Source organism: Danio rerio, chromosome 1 (assembly GCF_052040795.2).
Source record: "Danio rerio strain M-AB ecotype USA chromosome 1, GRCz13ab, whole genome shotgun sequence".
Taxonomy (NCBI): Eukaryota; Metazoa; Chordata; class Actinopteri; order Cypriniformes; family Danionidae; genus Danio; species Danio rerio.
Genome location: NC_141021.1, coordinates 60,600,785 through 60,620,227, shown reverse-complemented (window position 1 = coordinate 60,620,227; position 19,443 = coordinate 60,600,785). Strand labels below are relative to the sequence as shown.

The window sequence follows — 19,443 nt, the reverse complement described above, 5'->3', positions numbered from 1 at the left end:
GAGGATGTGAAGCTGTACATTTCCTAATTTGCTTTGCTGTAAGTAGCCTGGTTGGGTTTGTACTTGACAGATTTAACATTTTACATTCACAACTACTGTGTTCATGAATGCACTTAGAGCTCCTCTTATTCATTAAGGGTGGCAAACTATCTTCTTTTCTTTATTGGTGAAAAATCATGCTGGCGGAAGCGTGCAAAAAGAAAAAAATGAGGAAAAAAGCACTGCAGGAGAGATTAAAAAAAACTGTGTGAGAGTTTACAGGAGAAACCTTTTGGGGTGGGGTTTAGGACAAAAGTACAGGGCAGTTCAGACTGAGAGTCACAAGAACACTCCTCAAGAAGCATGTAAGTAGAGCACGTTTATTTTCCTAGCGTTTTATGAGATACAGATCACTTAAAGCTGCTTTACTGTTGGTTAATGCAAATATTAATTATAATTAAAGCAGCATTACATGTACAGTACATCGCTATTAATGCACAGATATTCAGTGAGCTCAGCAAAAGTACACAGCTTGATCTTTTTGTAAGGGCAAATTCATGTGCTTGATGATTTGCTAGGCCATAACTCATATCAGAACTGAACAGAAGCTCGATTTTGAGATAAGATATAAATAGTTAATAAACAACACAATTAAAACAATTAATAAACAAAAAAATTTTAAATTAAAAAATTAAAATCTAGGCTGGGTCTGCAGGGAGTGTAAGCCTAAAGAAATGAAGCTGCTGTACATTTACTTCAACAATTTTTAATGAATTAAAAATATAATTACATGATGTATTGATCTGAAAGTCTTTCACAGATTAGTCTGTTTACTTTCACTTTATTTAATAGGTCAGTGAAATTGTGATTTAGCTTACTAAACAAAGTTTGGAAAATGCTTTCGAGGTTTATTTGGCCTCGATGTGCTTCCTTAATAGGATACAGTACAAATGTGATCATCAAGAAATTAATTTAACGTAACTGTCCATCACTGCAGTAAAACATGCACATTTTACACTTGATTAATTTAACATGAACTAATATACAGCCTACGTGCCAAATGCAGACTTGGCGTGCAGAAGAATCTCAGTGCATATCTTGGAAATCTTAGAAAAAGACTAGTCTGGACCGTATTCCATGAAGGCAAATAGTTTAAACAAGCCAAACTTGTTTTTTTCAGAAGCGTCTTTTCACCGACAGCCTGAGGCAAAACTGAAAACAGCAGTAATATGCAAATCTGATCCATGTCCGTCAACAAAGCAGTGATGCTCTTTAGCAAAGTTATTTTACACTCAGAGATGCTTGTGCTGTCTGACTGCACACACAGAAACAGCACATACAGTTCAAGTCTGAATTATTCGCCCGACGGTTTATTTTTCCCCAATTTCTGTTTTACAGAGAGCAGATTTTTACAACACATTAAAGCACATAATAGTTTTAATAACTCATTTCTAATAACTGATATATTTTATCTTTGTCATGATAACAGTAAATAATATTGGACTACACTGTAAAAATAAATCCGTAAAATTTACGGTGAAATACCGACAGCTGTGGTTGCCAGTACTTTACCGTTAAAAACACGATACAAACCGTAAAAGTAATTTCTCGTTTTTACGTTAACTACCGTATTTTATGAATTTATAGAGGTAATATGTCTGTATTTTGAATGATCAACATCTACACATCTTTTGTAACACATTTAGACATGTTAGCACATCCACACGCAGGTGGTGAGGAGGAAGTTACATAATGAGCCAATGCTCATCACAATCAACTTTTCCCACAAGCAGAGAAGAGTATCAGCATATAGAAGGTGCTCAGTGTCATTCACACAGCTACTGAACACCAGTATGGTAACATGCATAAAACTAAAGTCATGAAATAAACATTGTTTATCAACATTAGATGCAAAATAAATCTCTAATGTGCATGAATGATGGGGAAACAACTAAAAATATCCATGTTAATGTCAACAAAATGCATAAAAAGTGATGTGCCGTGCAGGGAAAAGTCAATTTACGGTTATTCGCCGTATATATTAAGGAAACATACAGTTAACCAGCTTACGTATTTGTACTGTAGCATTTTTACAGTTTTTTACTGTTAAAATCATGGACATTTTTTACAGTGTAGATACTCTTCAAGACACTTCTATACAGCTTAAAGTGACATTTAAAGGCTTCACTAGGGTAATTAGGTTAACTAGGCAGGTTAGGGTAATTAGGCAAGTTATTGTATAATGATGGTTTGTTCTGTAGACTATCAGAAACAAATATAGCTTAAGGGGGGCTAATAATATTGACCTTAAAATGTGTTTAAACAATAAAAAACTGCTTTTATTCTAGCCGAAATAAAACAAAACAAATAAGACTTTCTCCAGAAGAACAAGTATTATCAGACATACAGTGAACATTTCCTGAATCTGTTCAACATCATTTGGGAAATATTTAAAAAGGAAAAAAAAAAAAAAACGAAACAAGGGGCGAATAATTCAACTGTACATCTGAATTAGTCGCTAATCTCTCACCAAAAAACATAAAATCAGAAATCGTGTAGACACATGTACTTTTTGAAAGGGTTAATGCTCTCGTTGGTGCTGTTTTTGCCACATTGACTTCCATTATATTCAAATTCTTGACTGTAAAGCCATGACAGCAGATAATCCTGCATTCTTGAGTGTTGCTGGTTTTGTGACATTTTTGCTCTTGAACATCAGTTTCAGTGCAAAAAAAAAACAAAAAAAAAAAACAGTTTCTTGCTTTATATGGAGTATAGTGTGTGTGTGTGTGTGTGTGTGTGTGTGTGTGTGTTAGGCATGGGCGGGCATAAGATTCTGAAGGTATGATAATCTTTGATAAAGATATCACGGTTTTATGATGTTGTGATCACTGCTCTAAAATATACTCTAAAATATAAACAGCTTTTATTCTAGCCAAAATGAAACAAATAAGACTTTCTCCAGAAGAAAAAATATGATCAGACATACTGTGAAATTTTCCTTGCTCTGTTACACGTCATTTGGGAAATATTTAAAAACAAACATAAAATTGAAATGGGGGCGAATAATTCAACTGTACATCTGAATTAGTCGCCAATCTCCCACCCCAAACATTAAAATCAGAAATCATGTAGAAACGTGTACCTTTTGAAGAGGTTACTGCTCTCGAACATTTATTATTATTATTATGTTACGGTGTTGGAGTGTTTGATTCAAACGCCCAGAGTGGAAACGCTCTGGGCTGATTTTGAGTCTTAATTTGGCCTCAACTTTCTCTGTTTCAGCAAATGCAATGGATTTTGCTGATAAATCTTACTTTGACACATAATTTAGGAAAATGCTTTTGAATTTCTCAAAAATTCACCACCCCAATCTGAGCAGATTGACTCCCCTTTTGTTTATTTTAATGGCTGTTTTCGCTCCATTGACTTCTATTATAATCAAAGTCTTGACTGCAAAGCCATGACAGCAGATAATCAGGGTTTCTTGTGTGTTGCTGGTTGTGACATTTTTGCTCTTGATCATTAGTTTCAGTGCAAAAAAAGCATAGTTTCTGGCTTTTATATGCAGTATAGTGTGTGTGTGTGTGTGTGTGTGTGTGTGTGTGTGTGTGTGTGTGTGTGTGTGTGTGTGTGTTAGGCATGTGCTGTATAAGACTCTGATGGTATGATAACCTTGGAAAAAAAAAAAAACGATTTCACGATATTGCGATTTCTGCTCTAAAATATACTCTATTTTAATTTCTGGGTAAAAACTAAAACTTTTTCCCCTTTTGAACACAATTTATTTAATTTTAAGAAACATTTAAAGATTTTTTTGGGGGGGCAGTAAACATGTCAGGCTAAATAATTCAAACAAATCATTGACTTCTGCGGGCTTCATTAGTTTCCATAAGCACAGATTTCTTTACAATTTAAAACGGCATATATGCATATCTCTTCAGCTGGAGATACTTCTGTCCTAATATAAAAACCTAAATAAATAAAAAAAACCCTCACATACTTTAGGAACGATATAAAAAAAAAAAAAAAAACGTTTCCAGACCACAGCATACCTTGAAAGCAGTTATCGTCCCATGCCTAGTGTCTATATGAGATGAAGAGACTTGTGCACTTGACATGTCTGAGAAAGTCAAAATAACCCCTCAGGAGCTTCTCTGCACAGGCTTATCTAAAGCAGGCGAGCCCAAACTCGTTCACAGCATATTTTAGCTACAACTTTCCTTAAACACACCTATTTGGAAGTTTCAAGTACATCTAGAAAGAGCTTTTTGTTCTTGATTTTAGACGGCCTCGTAAACAACAGCAGGACACACGGCAGATACTGCTCCTCTTGGCTTTGTGGGTGTTCATTAAAACGACAACAAGGTGTGTTTGAGCTCAGGTTGACCATGGCTCGTTATTATATGTATATATTAGCTGTGTCTCATTTCAGAGGCTGCATCCTCTAAAGGAGTCCTACGAAGTTCACACAGGCTGAACCGAGCGTTTTGAAATGAGATGATCGAGCCTACAGAGGACAGATCTCATCACCAGGAAACCGTAACAGCTGCTGTTTATAGGCGATGATCAAAATTTGTAATGATGATTTTAAAACTTATTTTAAGTGATCTGAGGGCAAAACAGGGTTTATAAAAGCTGGAAATATAATTTATTTGATCCATACACGAACACATATTAATGTACACTGTTTATAAAATCACTCTTTAGTAAGACCCGTCATGCTCTTTTTGCTTTTTAACATGTGTTTAGATATCCAATTAAAATAAAACCTATTTCAAACATTTAGTCCGGAGTTTTCTTTTAAAACACCCTGCCGTTATCAGTGCGCAGTGAATCTTGGGACGTTCGAGGTTGCGAAGGATCCACTGGTTGGGTTCTTCATTACTTGGGACGCATTTTGAAGCTGCATTTGAAGGTGCCTTCGAATTTCTTTGAAATGAGTCAGCCTTCGTCACGCCGCGATAACGAAGCGCACTTCGAATGCACCCTTCGGAGAATGCAGCCTCTGAAATGAGACAGTGATTAGTACGGTGTAATGCCTCGGCTGTGCATTTAAAAATGGCCAGCTATCAAAATTCATGTGGCTCGAATTCGGCCCACACCAGACACTTACAACCGACCCACATACCATATGAAATGATGGCACCTGGGCGGTCCGCTCCTGTTTGCCAGATCTGAGCCACAATTAAGCCATAGCAGTATTCAGCCAGAATTCAACCTAATGAACCAGAACTGACCCTATTCCGGGCCACAGTTTGCTTTTATATTGGCCTAGATCCAGCCCACATCAGACACTTACATCTGGACCACATACTGAATGGGATGATGGCTCTAGGGCAGTCCGCTCCTGTTTGTCAGATCTGGGCCACAAATAAGCCAAAGCAATACCACATATCAGCCAGAATTCAACCTAATGACCCAGAACTGACCCTATTCTGGGCCACAGTTTGCTTTTATTCTGGTCCAGATCTGGCTTATTACTTCTAATAATGAATTAAACATTGGTAAACACCAGTGAATTATATTATTTCATTCCAGGTTGTGCCTCACTTTTTTACTTGGCTTGTTTGCTGCAATGAATAAACTTTTCAAGCAAAGTTTTTAAAAGAAAACTTATATTAAGAGGTTCAGGGCTATGAGCCCAACTAAAGCAAACACTTTTCTCCATGATAGTGACTTTAGTCTATGTGGCCCACATATGTTTTAAGGTAACTTTTGCCTCATCTCCTCTGGGCCGATATAGGCTCATAGCCACATTAGCCAGAACATTAGCCGAATATGTGGGCCACTTTTGGCGAATATGTTTTACGATAACTGGGCCACATTTTTCATATCTTCTCTGGGCCACTGTAAACAAATGGCTCCATTAGCCAGAGTTTACTGTACTGAATATTTGCCAAAAGTGGTTTTTAAAAAACCTGGGCCACATTTGCCATATTTTCTCTGGGCCACATTGGGCTCACAGCCGCAATAGCCAGAGCTAACTGTGCCGAATATTTGCCAAAAGTGGCCCACGTATGTTTTAAAAAACCTGGGCCACATTTGCCATATTTTCTCTGGGCCACATTGGGCTCACAGCTCACAGCCGCAATAGCCAGAGCTAACTGTACCGAATATTGGCCAAAAGTGGCCCACATATGTCTTAAGATAACTGGGCCAGATTACCCTTAAATGACTAAGCCACTATTTTGCCAACTGCGGCCTACTATTGTCCTCCATCATTTGGCCCAAATGTATCATTTTCCACATGGGCCACTTCAGGCTCACATTAATTTTGTCTGGGCCGAAGGAAGACCACCAGCGCCGCATAACTGCCTAAAGTGGCCCACGATCGTATGCTATCTGGGTCCTGGCTTGTACACGCGCTAATGACGTTTCTCTGTAAACCAATAGCATTCAGCTGTGCTTCAAGCTCCGCCTTTTGGTACGCATTTGTTGTGCTGGTGCCCTTTTGGAAAGGGAACCCAAAAAGTGGTACAGTACAGTTTCTGTTTTTGGTACCCCTTGACAGTGAAAACAGACATAAACGCATTCTGAACCATACTGTACCGTATCACTCAGTGGAAACGGGCCATATGAGGTTGCATGGAAAGTTCTTTGTGACCCAATTGCTTGTCGGTGTGTGTGTGTCCGAGAGCAAGGCAAAAGCAAAGCTTTATAGTTGCAGTAGGCTTTTAAGTGATGTGATTTGTCTCTGCAAAAGTGTACATCTAACAGGATGGACATGGAGCACATGACCCAGGAGTCATGCAAAAGTGTGTTGTGAGGCACGGTTTGCTGTCGAAAGGCTTGTAGAGCACCATTGTTGGTCAACCACATTACCAAATTTTGTGCCCAAATAGGGGTTCCCCAGAACATCTACTGTAGACATATCAGCAAAACTAGTCAAACAAACTAGCTCTTGGTTCTTCTGAGATGGGTTCTTCTGTGTTCTCTGTTCTTAAATGAGTGACACCAGACAATATGGCACCTGATCAAGCTTTCAGATTCAGTATCGGACTGGTTTTAATTCTGCAATCTGCCAGTGCGTCCCTACACTCACAGTGATTGTTTTTCTCCTAGTAAAAGAAAATGGAGGATATTACCCAGCTGCTGTCTGATGTGCTCGAGGATCTTGTGGAGGCAGAGCTCAAACAGTTCACCAGGCAGCTGTGGATCGGTGTGAAACCAGGCGTCGAACCCATTCCTCGGGGAAAGCTGGAGAATAAGGACCGTCAGGATGTGGTGGACAGCATGGTTCAGCAGTACAGCGAGGATGCCGGGACAATCACAGTACAGACACTGCGCAAAATCAAGCAGAACGAACGTGCAAAGCGGCTCGAGTCCAATCTGCTGAAAGGTTAAAAATAAAAATTGGTTTGGTTTTAGTTAAAGAGACAGTTCACCCAATAATGCAAACATATACGTAAAGTTTTTAGCAGCGCGGGACACATATATGACTCTCAACAGTTCAATTATTGTGTTCTGGCGTTTCGTGACCCTTTAAGCACTCTTTCCATATATACATTTACATAAATATTAATGAATAACATGCATGTTTTACAATCCACAACAACAGCTGTGCTTTCTGTCTTTAGTTCAGTCGCAGGGGCAAGAAAATAAGCAAAACTCTGAAGAACCGCAGCCCATCCCGCAGATCATCTCGCAGCCCATCCAGCAGATCATCTCGCAGCCCATCAACAATGCCGGGTCTGAGGATCTCCAACCCATCCAGGCTGACTGGCAGAGACCACGGCAGATCATTCCCTGCAGTCAAGAGACTAAAAACACGCTTCTTAAAGCACACGGAGACGATGCAAGTATTATAATAAACTTTTATAAACAGAGCACACTCAGAATCGTCCGAACTGCTTTCAGACAGCCACTTTAGTGAAGTTCCATCACAATCTCACGGCAATTCGTAACTTTTTCATTTAGTGGCTAATTAGTATGAATTCGTACGATCTAATTCGTACAATTTAGTACGATTTGCTTATGCCCCAATGACGGTTAGGGTTAGGGGTGGGGTCAGGTGCCATGCCTCCTTGTTAAAATCGTACCATTTCGTACGACTGAACTCGTACGAATTCGTACGAATTAGCCACTAAACTGTCAAAACGTAAAATACTTACATTTTCTCGTGAGTTCTGCTTTAGGTGACAGTGGGAAATGAAAACATCTTACTTTATTACTAATATTAATGATGATGATGACGATTATTACAATCATTATCAAGTAGGATATTGTTTATTTTATTTATTTATTTGGTCCCACTTTATATTAAGTGGACTTAACAAATATGTACTTACACAGGAATTAATAGTTTGTTACAATGTACTTATTGTGTAAATACATGTATTTACTGTGTACTTATGCTTGATTAAATACATGTATGTAATTACATCTGTAACTAACTTTTGTAATTACATTTGTAAATACACTGCTGACCATTCCCTACACCTTAACCCACCCTTTAACCTACCCATGCCACCAAACCTGTTCATAACCCAACCTCTATCCCAACTCAAAAGCACGACAAGTGTTCTCAAATACATTATAAACACAGTAAGTACATTGTATTTATTTTGTTGATGTAAGTACATAGTAGTTAAGGACACTTAATATAAAGTGAGACCATTTATTTTTTTGATAAGTCTACTTTTACAATTTGACACATTTAACCACTGTAGAGATGTTCTATCCAGCAGGCCCATGTCATATACAGTACAGATACTTAATAAATAACCTACTATAAATGAAAAGCATTAACATATGCTGTGTGTTTTTTGTTTTCACAAAATTTCGAGACGTAACATACATTCGGCTTTTAAATAACAGGTCACCTATAGCTTTCATCATAAGTCACGGCTGTGTTCTAAATGACATCAATGCTTTCAGAGTGCACTGCGAAGGGAGCGCAACTGTAAACATAAACTTTAAAATACTTTGAAAGCAAATTACACCTAAAAGAGATGACTTTAATGCTTTATTTAAAAAATAAACATGTTTAAATGTTAGAATGTTCTGAATGAATAGGGCATAGGGGGGATAAGTGGGAATAGAACACATTCAGGAACTCTCTTTCTAACTACAGCTCCAGAGGTGTAGTTGCAAGCGTAGAAGTTTGCGAGGCAGTTTGCGAATGTTCGTTGGAATGACGGATTTGGGAAATACTAATTCAACATAATATGTTTGTAACGACACAACTTGCGACTTTAGTTGGCTAGCGGTGGTTTTCGGAAGCGTATCCCAGCTCAAGAAAAACACTTCGGTGGACACGTGTCCTAAGAGCCAGGACACACCAAACCAACAGTCAGCCATTGAGAATTTCGCACAAAAAACATCCGAGGCAACAACACAGTCGGTTTTCATCACCATTATTTTTGTGGGTCACGCTGTATTTTGAGAATCCGGTTGGTGAATTTAAGTGACATTGCATCTACATGCCAGGTAATTCTAATTAGATTATAAGTAGAGGAAGCAAAGAATTCTGGCCAAGATTTGGCATAAAGCCGGCACAGCAGATGTTTGTCTGGCACTGGCATACAGCATGTGGACCAAACATATCCCGGGTTTGGTAGAGGTGGCGCCGTCTTTAAGGAGGCACACAAGACTTAGGCCAGATATCAAAAGTAGTATTTAGACCAGATGTTAAAAAAAAATTTAAATGTGAGTCACGTAAGTTTGACGTAGAATGACCCACTTTTCAAAAACATTTAATTTATTTTTGAGGAAAAAAAAAATTCCAATTAGGTTGCTTCGAGAAAAAGCACATCAAAAGTGAAACGCTTCATTGGTTTATCAAAATTCATTGCAATCATGGCACACCAACATATTTAGCCCAGTTATGGGTTCCCACATAGCAAAATTTCTCTGGCCCAGCTCTGGCCCACACAATCAGGTTTTGCTTGGCCCACATGCGGCAGTGAATTACGGTACATGACTGGACCAAATCTGGCTTCCAGACAAGGGCCAAACATAGACCATATCTGGGCCAAGTCTCAGCCAAGTTAATAACTCATAACTGGGCCTGAACTGGGCCAGATAGGTTGGTGTGTCACGATTGCAATGAAATTGATAAACCCATGGAGTGATGCTCTTTAGGCACACTATGGGCACACTTTTTCCTGACCTGATAGGTAGAATTTTTTTTCTTTACTCAAAAATTATTTTAGTGTATTTTAAATGTGGGTCAAGACTGGCCAAACTCACATGGCCCACTTATCAAATTTTTAAATCTGGGCCAAATACTACGTTTTTCATCTGGCCCAAATCTTGTGTGCCGCCTTAAAAACGGTGCCACCTCTGCCAAACCCGGGCCATGTTTGGCCCACATGCTGTATGCCAGTGCCGGATGAATGCCTGCTGTGCCAGCTTTATGCCAAATCTGAGCCAGAATTCTTTGCTACTAGGGTTGTTAACTTGGCTGAGACTTGGCCCAGATATGGTCCATGTTTGGCCCTTGTATGGAAGCCAGACTTGGTCCAGTTATGTACCGAAATTCACTACGACATGTGGGCCAAGCAAAAACTGAATGTGTGAGCCTGAGCAACTTTGCTATGTAGGCTGTTTAGCCTCCTTTCCACTGTACACGACAAGCGACAGATCGGAAGTCATTCATTTCCAATAGAGAGTAGTACGGGAGTTCCGATCATCATACGGAAAATTTGGATCCGATTTGATTTGCGGATTCGTTGAAATATTTGAACTCCTTCTACAAGACCGTATGCGATCGGCCGACGGGATGTGATGTATTTCAGTGTTGTCCAAGGGGATCCGTGCGCGCGAGATGAGATTTTTTTGAGTCAGAAAAAGTCTATATTAAAAACTGCATTTCTATTCATAAATGAGTAATAAAGCATATTATTTTATGTGTTGTTTCCACATTCCCTTCAATATTTTTAGCTGTTTAGTTTCTAGTATTCATTCATTCAACCATGGTGCACGCACAGAGAATAAAGGCTCTTGCTTTTGCACTCCTTTATTTCTGACACCACGAGAACAGCTTCTCTCCCATGGTGCACGACAAAACTGAAAAATCGATTGCCACAAGGGGGCGTATTCCGACAGTCATATCCAAATGTTGGAGAAAAGAAATTTATTTTTATTATTATTAGAAAAATGTTTAGACTAACAACGGATTAATCAATCTTTCTCTTTTGTATTATAAAACATCTTGACCAGACACACTTCCTCTTTTTTACTGTGCTGCATACTTAGAAGAACTGCTGACAAGTGGAAAAAGCAGAATAAGAATAAATTTAGGTTTGTTCCAGACTGCTGTCTAGACCAGTGGTTCTCAAACTGTGGTACGCGTACCACTAGTGGTACGCGGGCTTCCTCCTAGTGGTACGCGGAGGAATCGCTGAATAATGAAAGAAACAATTAACACTTTTAATCCTCAAATGTGTAATATAACATCGATGTGATCAGCATTGGCTGTTTTGTGAAGTGTACGATCACAGCGCTGTGCTTAGAGTGTTTATTTTAGTGCATTGTGTCATAAGCTGCTATAAATCAGTTTCCGAAGTTTAAGAATAGATTCTGAAGCGTGATTTGACTGACATGAAAAGTAGCCAATCACAGTCGACCTTGTCTAGTTGCGTGAAACGTAAGGGCGGGACAAATGCTTTCTGTGTTGCAGAGACAGAAAAAACTACTTAAAAACAAATGTTTTGTTGGAATAATGCTTCTCGGATGTTTTCACTATAGATATGTCTAGCAGAGTAATTAAACCGCGGACATATTTCCTGCCTTTTTGATGATCAACAAACAAGTTTCGCTCTCCGACAGCCAGTCGACTCGCCTCTGACCTGTCACTCCTCTAAATACATTCTGAATGGCGGCGCGGGAATGGAGGTATTGCGCAATTACTTATTTCTGCAAACGTGGCGAGTGCTTTATTTTAACACGAGAGCCCATTCATGTACGCAAATCACTAAAACAGATATGCGAGCTCTTAAATAGGCTTTTTTTCAAATGAACTGCAAGTCCTCTCATGATCGCCTGTGTGCTCAGATTGAATACAATCGCGATCTTTCCACTATTAAAGTAGACATTATTTATCTTTGCTCCTTGACTAAATTTAGTCAAAAGTATTTAAAGTTATGAAGTATTTAGAAATAGATTGATGCATGATCGATAACAATGCTAATGGTCTTCTTATTTGGCTGTGTTGTCAAGTGAAACTTTAGCAAAGGTGGAGCTTTTTTGTTTCTTTACGACAAAAGAATTATGCTGGAAATGTTTCTGGATGAGGTATATGTGTGATTTATACATTTAGCTGTATTCTGATCTGTCCTAAAGCATTACAGATCAAAGCAATCCATTGTTACTTATTGTTTATTTATCAAAATTTACAATAAGACTCTTAAAGCACTGCTTTGATAAATGTATTGTTGTCACATTTCAAATACCTCAAGTAAAATAAAGTCATTTGTTTTATTTTTTACTGACAGTGTACTTGTATTTTTTTTACGTTTCTATTTTAGATTAAGATCAAGTGTAAAATAAAATCTACATGTGATGTACAGCTATTGAAGAAACAAATTTGCCATATTGTAAAGAAAAATAGTGTAAAATATGTAAATAAAAGGCTAAATAAAAATCTTTTTACCATATACTTTAACCTTTCAAAGCTTAAAAATATATTTTTTAAAAAATGGGCAAAAAGTGTCTCTATGGCCTTAAAGATTATTTGGTAGTTTTACCAGTGCTATTGAAAAAGATTAATTGTCATGAAAGGAAAAATCGACCATACTTCCTTTGTTAGTGCATATTCCTATACACGTAGCTTTGGGATTTAAGCAATCAAACCATTAAATCAGGTTTACACTTAAAAAAAGTGATTTCATAATGAAAATCTGATTTTTTATTCAAAAGTAACCAACTAGTACTTTTTAAAAGAGTACTTTGTACTTTTACCAAATATTAGCATTATTTACTAAAAATGTTGTTATTTTAGCAGTGCAATAGTATTTTTACTTGAGTACAAAAAAGATTTCACAAGCATTTAGTGCAGGTTTATTATATTATTAATATATGATTAATAAATATTATTTTTAATGTTTTTTATTTGTATCTATTCCTATGCAATATTTTATGGGTTGCATACAGAATACATTTCAGGTCTTCAATACATAGCATGTCAGTCTTGAAAAAAAAGAAGGTTCTGGAATTCATTTTCATTAGGCTGTGCCTGTATGAACCCTGTCATATACATTTAACATATATTTCAAGATTTGTCTGAAAGTGTAGCAATATGACATATAGCCTATATTTATAAGGTCCAAGCAGCATTTCCAGCTTTTGATGAATAGGCTACTATGAATACTTCAGATTTAAGTACAGCAGTTTTCTTTTTACTTTTTAAGAACAGCGCCATTTTTTAATGAATTTTTAAAAGCACATTTTAACTAAAACTTTTTTTTTATCTGCAAGCACAGTTAATGTTCAGACTATTTAAAATGTTTAAAGTGACTGACAATAATACATATTCTTAATAATAGGAAGTAATCTGCATCGTTTTTAAACTGTGCACACCTGTAGCTGCTTAATTAGGCCTACGACGCTATTTTTTAATACTGGTTAAAAAAATAGCGTCGTAAGGTGGTACTTGGAGAGACGATTTTTTTCTAAGGTGGTACTTGGTGAAAAAAGTTTGAGAACCACTGGTCTAGACTATGCTTGTAGAAGTGTGAAATATATGAAAGATGCACGTAATTGTTCAGTTCTGGTATGCAGAGAAGCGTTGCAGAAAGAGAAAGTAATGTCTTGGGGTTACAAAGAGCCAAGGGACTGAACAATGACTGATAAGTGACGTTAAACCAAAACTCCACCTGTTAATATCAGTTGTGTATATATGCTGGAGTCAGGAAATGTATGTTAGTTGCCTCTTGAATGTAATTCTTGTATTGCATTGGGGTAACGTAACCCAGAGCTCTGTCATCGAATTATTCATTTGTATCTAATAAATTACTAATATTTTTGGCATTGAAGAAAACCCTCTCCAGACCTTTTCTTATTGTACACGCATGGCATTGGCAAGATATTCCAACACCAAATGTCATGTGCAGTGGAAAGCTGGCTTTAGGTTGGGGTTAGTGTAAGTTGGCATGTACTTGCAAAGTTTCTTATAGTCTGTTAAATGTCATCAGTATCAGCAGATATTAAGCCGACAGTCTACTAATACTCAAATGGACCAACAATAAAGTGATATCATTTTTTTGAGCTGGCAGATTCATCAGTAATCCGCCAGCTCTGCACACTGCCAGGCAATCTTAAGGGTTCTGATTCGGTTTATAGAATGTAATCTTGTGTAATTCTGATTTGTTTCTGTATAGATTTACACGCCGAGGAGCGGGACTCAAAGGAAAGGCTTGGCTCTGTTGATCACCAACATACAATTCGCCAATACACAACACAACCGAAACGGAGCGGACAGAGACGAGGAGAACGCGGAGTGGCTGCTGAGATCTCTGGGCTTCGCTGTTATAAAATACAGAAATCTCAGTGGAAAAGTGCGTAAGATTTATAAAGCTCCCTGATAAAAGAGGGAATGAATGAATGTTTGTTGTTAACTCCCCCTTTTAAAGTGGGCTGTTTGCTATACCAAGCATTATTAAAATATTATATTAATTTTCAGGACATCAGGAGAGCAGTCGAGAATTTCTCTAAACGTCGTGAACATGAAGACGCAGACAGCACCTTTATCGTCATCATGTCTCACGGGACTAGAATTGACAATAAAGATGCCATTGTAGGTGTCAGTGACGATGTCTACTTTATTGAAGAAACTTTCTCCCATCTGAACTCTGTGAACTGTCCGGCTCTGATCGACAAACCCAAGGTTATCCTGATTCAGGCCTGCAGAGGAGGTACGACACCGCTGATCAAACGTAGATGTTTTTTGCTTGCGCATGTCTGTGTGAACAGTAATTTTGTGAACCGTTTCTGTGTGCAGGGCAATCCAGTGGCGTGCTTGCTCAAGATTCTGTGTTCGCATCGGACTCGTGGGTGCACATGGAGAAAGACTTTGTCTGTTTTATGTCCACCATGCCTAGTAAGTTTGCTAATAACACACACTGACCGCTCTGAAAACACTGATGTGTGACGTCTGTTCATCTTGCGCATATTCTCTGCCTAAAAAAGCTTCTATTACTTTGAGTTTGGGTCTTGTTTCTAGTCCAAATATCAAACAATTCTAATATCAAGAAGCTATCAATGCTTTCCGGACGCACTGTATGACTAAGAGCAAAGTTTGCTTAGTGAATTTATTAACCTGCCGTTGTGTCATTTCCACAGATACTTTCGCATACAGGAATCCAATCGAGGGAAGTTTTTTTATCAGCTACATAGTGGATGTGTTCTGTTCGTCAGCCCACAGGGATGACATTATGGAGCTGTTTAGGAAGGTAAATGCTGAACTTGCCATCTAATTTCCCTCAGATTTCCCTTTTAGATTTTTTTTCTTCACTCCAAGTGCTCTGCTCAGGTAAAATGAATGGATTTGCTGCTTTTTAAGTCTGTGTGAAACTAAATTCAGTATGTTAGTGCGCTTCCAACTGAAACTGAATATTGAGTAGGGGGCGGAGCTTTTCTTTTGAACGTCGTTCCTTCATAGCAAACTAACAGGAAGGCCCAATCCCAATTCTACACCTTAGCCCCTACCTATGGGTGTCCGAATTCTCTTTAGCTTGAAGGTGTAGGGCTAAGGGGAAGAGGTAGATACCCCTTCGAACGAAGATTTTTCAGGACCACACTCGAAACCAAGGGGTAAGACAATTTTCCAGAATACACCAGCCACAACAGTAGAATCGGCTTGTTAAGTGTGACGTCACACTGAGCGGCTTCCGGGTCCAAGAGCTCTATTCAACTGAATGGGGAGACTCATGAAATGGTAATAATAAACGTTTACAAAGCGATTTAATACTTTCGAACATCACGATCGCAGTATATATGTCCGTGCCAATAATATCCGATGGCCAGAAAGTGATTCATTTTTTTATAAATTGTTAAAATTTTGGTATTTGTTATGCAGCAAGCCCAGAGATTGTTGTGTACACTATATAAAATTAACTTTAATGTGTGATATTAAATAAAAGTGATCATAAACGAATGATTTCTCAAATGAATGGCGGCCTGGACCCGGAAACAGTATGACATACGTCACAAACACGTCACCACTGAACAAGCGGATAGCTGCACCCGGAAGTAAGGAGATCCACACATTAGTATTTTTTGTCATTATTTTGAATGTTTACAACAAACAAACACATGTTTTAATGTATTCATAACTGTGTTTGTGCTTTAAATAAAAACACGCTAAAATAAAAATCGATATCTATAATTCCTAATCATAACTCCTGTACAGTAGTCCTACAACATGCTGACACTCGATGACACTCCAATACCCTGACAGAAAGGTCTAGTGGCTGGGAATGAGCTGTTTACAGTGTCTGCTATAATGTTAACGTTGTTTTGGTGTGTTTACATTGATGAATATGTCCACTGTGTAAAAACACAGTACAGTATTATGATCTTATTGCCACATTAGATCGTTATGATAACATGATATATGCCTTTAGTGATGTCCTAAAGATAAATACCAATAAATAAAGCAGCTGGAATATCAACAGCAGTCGCAATCGTCTGATCTCATATGAAGCAACAGATCGCGAGGACATATGATGATGTGTGCAGCTGCTGTAGTGCTGGCCCAATTCTTAGGGGTACATTTTGAAGCCCCTCCCCTTCACACTCTGTTTTAAGGGCCAAGGGGTAGAAATATAGAGTTGGGATTGGGCCTAAGAGATGGTATCAAGGACCAGGAGGTGCCAAGTCAGAGCACTCACTCTGGTTCCCTGGGCTCTGTGATTGGTTGGGGATATTCCAAATTGAATCAAAACAAACCATTTCAATTGGCTTAAGATTGGCAAACAAAATTTGGGACATTCTGCAACTTGCAGAACCTGGGAAGTTCACAAAAAAATAAGAGAGGGTATCAATCATAATAATATGCAGTCGCTATGGAAATCCTCAGGTTCATGTCAACAAAAGGACCGCCACTCCAAGTGAGGAAGCAAACGGTCAAACTGTGTTTGAAGATCACCAAAATAAACTATTAATTTTTCAGTGGATTAACTTGCACGGATTAATTATTCGCCTTAAGAATAACATTGTGATTTCGCATAATAAATGCTGTACATTTTGATTTCACCAAGCAGCATCCTCCCACTCTCATGTGAAGCAAATACGCAAGCGACTAAAACTCATGGAAGTTCCACTAGTGCTGGCTCCATATAGAGCAGATTTCTATTGAACCCACTGTTAAAATGGCCGACTTTACAGCAGATAAAGGTGTTTACAGCCCAGTACAAAGAACCATTTTGGTTCATATAGCTAATATTACCCTGCATGACAACTGTGAGGGGGGTGAATTTTCAAACTCATCCTTTTCCTTTATATTAGGTTATATTAAGTCCGCATAATTAAGGGAGTGGCCACTTGAGGGACAGCTAGGTCTGGCTGTTTGAAGTCACTTCACCTCAGCTGACTCCGGCTGATTAGTTGCTGAGCTCTGCATCTTCATCGTATTTCTGTGTTGTTTTATGTGGCTTTACACAGTCAACTACCTTTTAGAATTGTTTCCTGTATGTATCAGATGGCATGGCATGCTGTGTGCACTTAATTGTGCTCACAAACCATTCACGTGGCCTCCATTTCCCAGCTGAGTGAAATTATATGCGTATATACCATCTCTATAAATGTATACGTTTTATTTAAGATCATTTATAATGTTCTTTAGACCTGTAAAACACTCCAGAATCTGACAGATTGATTAGCTGTAGGCTCTAGATCAGTCATCTGACGCGTTGTCATACAGTGTTATGCTGGAGTTCATCAATAGCCTTGTATTAACTAACACAAACTATATCTGAAGTGTTTGGAAGTCATTTGGTTTTCCTCTTGTTGAAAAATGTCATAAGAACAATGTTTAGTGGCTCAATGTATTACAGCAGTGTTTTTAAAAGACTTAACACTTTATTAATATGGTAAACAACCAAGCACAAGTGGTCAGAACACAAGCGAGTCGCATAATCAGCGTTTCTCCCATATGAAAGCCAGTCTAAGCTAAATGCCAGCAGGTGTCTGTAGCTCTGCTCACGCTTCGCCTCTTTGCCCTTATTTGGTATCCCCTGGTTAGTACGATGACGCAAAAACAAAATGAGGACAGTTGGCCACGCCTACTGCTTCTTTTGGGTTCTTCAGCAACCTATGGGTAACGTCATGGACACTACGTCCAAATCTTTTGCAGTCTATGGATTTCTCACACACTAAAGTCTTCAAAATCTGCCCATCTGCTCCCCCTCTGGAACAGCTGTCCTTCTCTGATGATGTAAATTATGCCTAGCCACGCCCCTTTACCTGTTAATATGCTGTGAGTGAAAGAATAAAGGAGGGGCACTAAAATAAAGCCCCGCCCCCTACTCAATATTCCATTTCAGTTGGGAATACATCATCACACTGATATACAGTCTGCAGCAACTCCTGCTTCACAGACGTTAATATTAAAATATGAGTTGATAGAAACATGTTCCAATATATTTTTAATAGGTCACCTTGCGTATGGAGAAAGATCAACGTTTCAAAGGTCAGGCGAAACTCTTGCCGTGCATTGAAAGGACGTCCATTTCAAAGAGGTTCTACCTGTTTCCTGGACTGTGAAGACATGAAGAGTAAACCTGCTTCAGAGAGAAACAGCACAGGTGATCAGAGTAAAACATGTACATCACCATGCTGAAGGGCCTTTTTACCTCAATACAAGTCATTAATAAAAACACAGGTATTATCAGATTTTATATTAACATACTGATCTTTGGAAAGGTCTTAGAAGACGGTACATAACTTGATTATTCAATCTACTGTAAACACTGTAATGAGGGGCGTTCTCTATTCATCTGGGGTGTTTTCTTATTCTTTTCTTTAGTCATTTGTCATGTAATCATTTTTATTACATTTAACAGAAATTAATTCAACCATATTATCGATTCATTTAATGATCAGTAATGGTATAGCATGTGTTATCATTCACTGTGTTATGATCGGATGATTGTGTGGTTTCCAGGGGATCAGTCTGAAATCTGTAGGAAAATTACTGTACTTCAAGGTGTTTAATGGTTCTTTACTCTGTTGTTAAACAGTTTATTTGTATTGCTTGGGCTTTAATATCACTGGATGGATCTGTCCTTGTCTGCTCATTCAGTAAACTGGTAAATCAAATCAAATTGATTGGGTTTTGAATTCAGTAATACACACGCACAAACGCACAATCATTTCTTATAACTGATTTACTTTCTCTTTGTCATGATGACAGTAAATAATATTTTACTAGATATTTTTCAAGACACTGCTATACAGCTGACATTTAAATTTCACATACAGTGACATTTAAAGGCTTAACTAGGTTAATTGGGGTAACTA

The 19,443-nt window shown here is 38.2% G+C and overlaps 1 protein-coding gene across 2 annotated transcripts; it reads left to right on the top strand.

Moving 5' to 3' along the window:
- The first annotated feature begins 316 nt into the window (after positions 1-316).
- Positions 317-19,247, top strand: caspb (caspase b). Of its 2 annotated transcripts, none has more exon segments than NM_152884.2 (8): positions 317-344; positions 7,045-7,321; positions 7,560-7,777; positions 14,304-14,480; positions 14,606-14,837; positions 14,924-15,022; positions 15,265-15,374; positions 18,577-19,242. In NM_152884.2, coding segments are annotated over 7 exon segments (1,215 nt in total). In that variant the 5' UTR covers positions 317-344; positions 7,045-7,053; the 3' UTR covers positions 18,688-19,242.
- Positions 19,248-19,443: the final 196 nt, after the last annotated feature.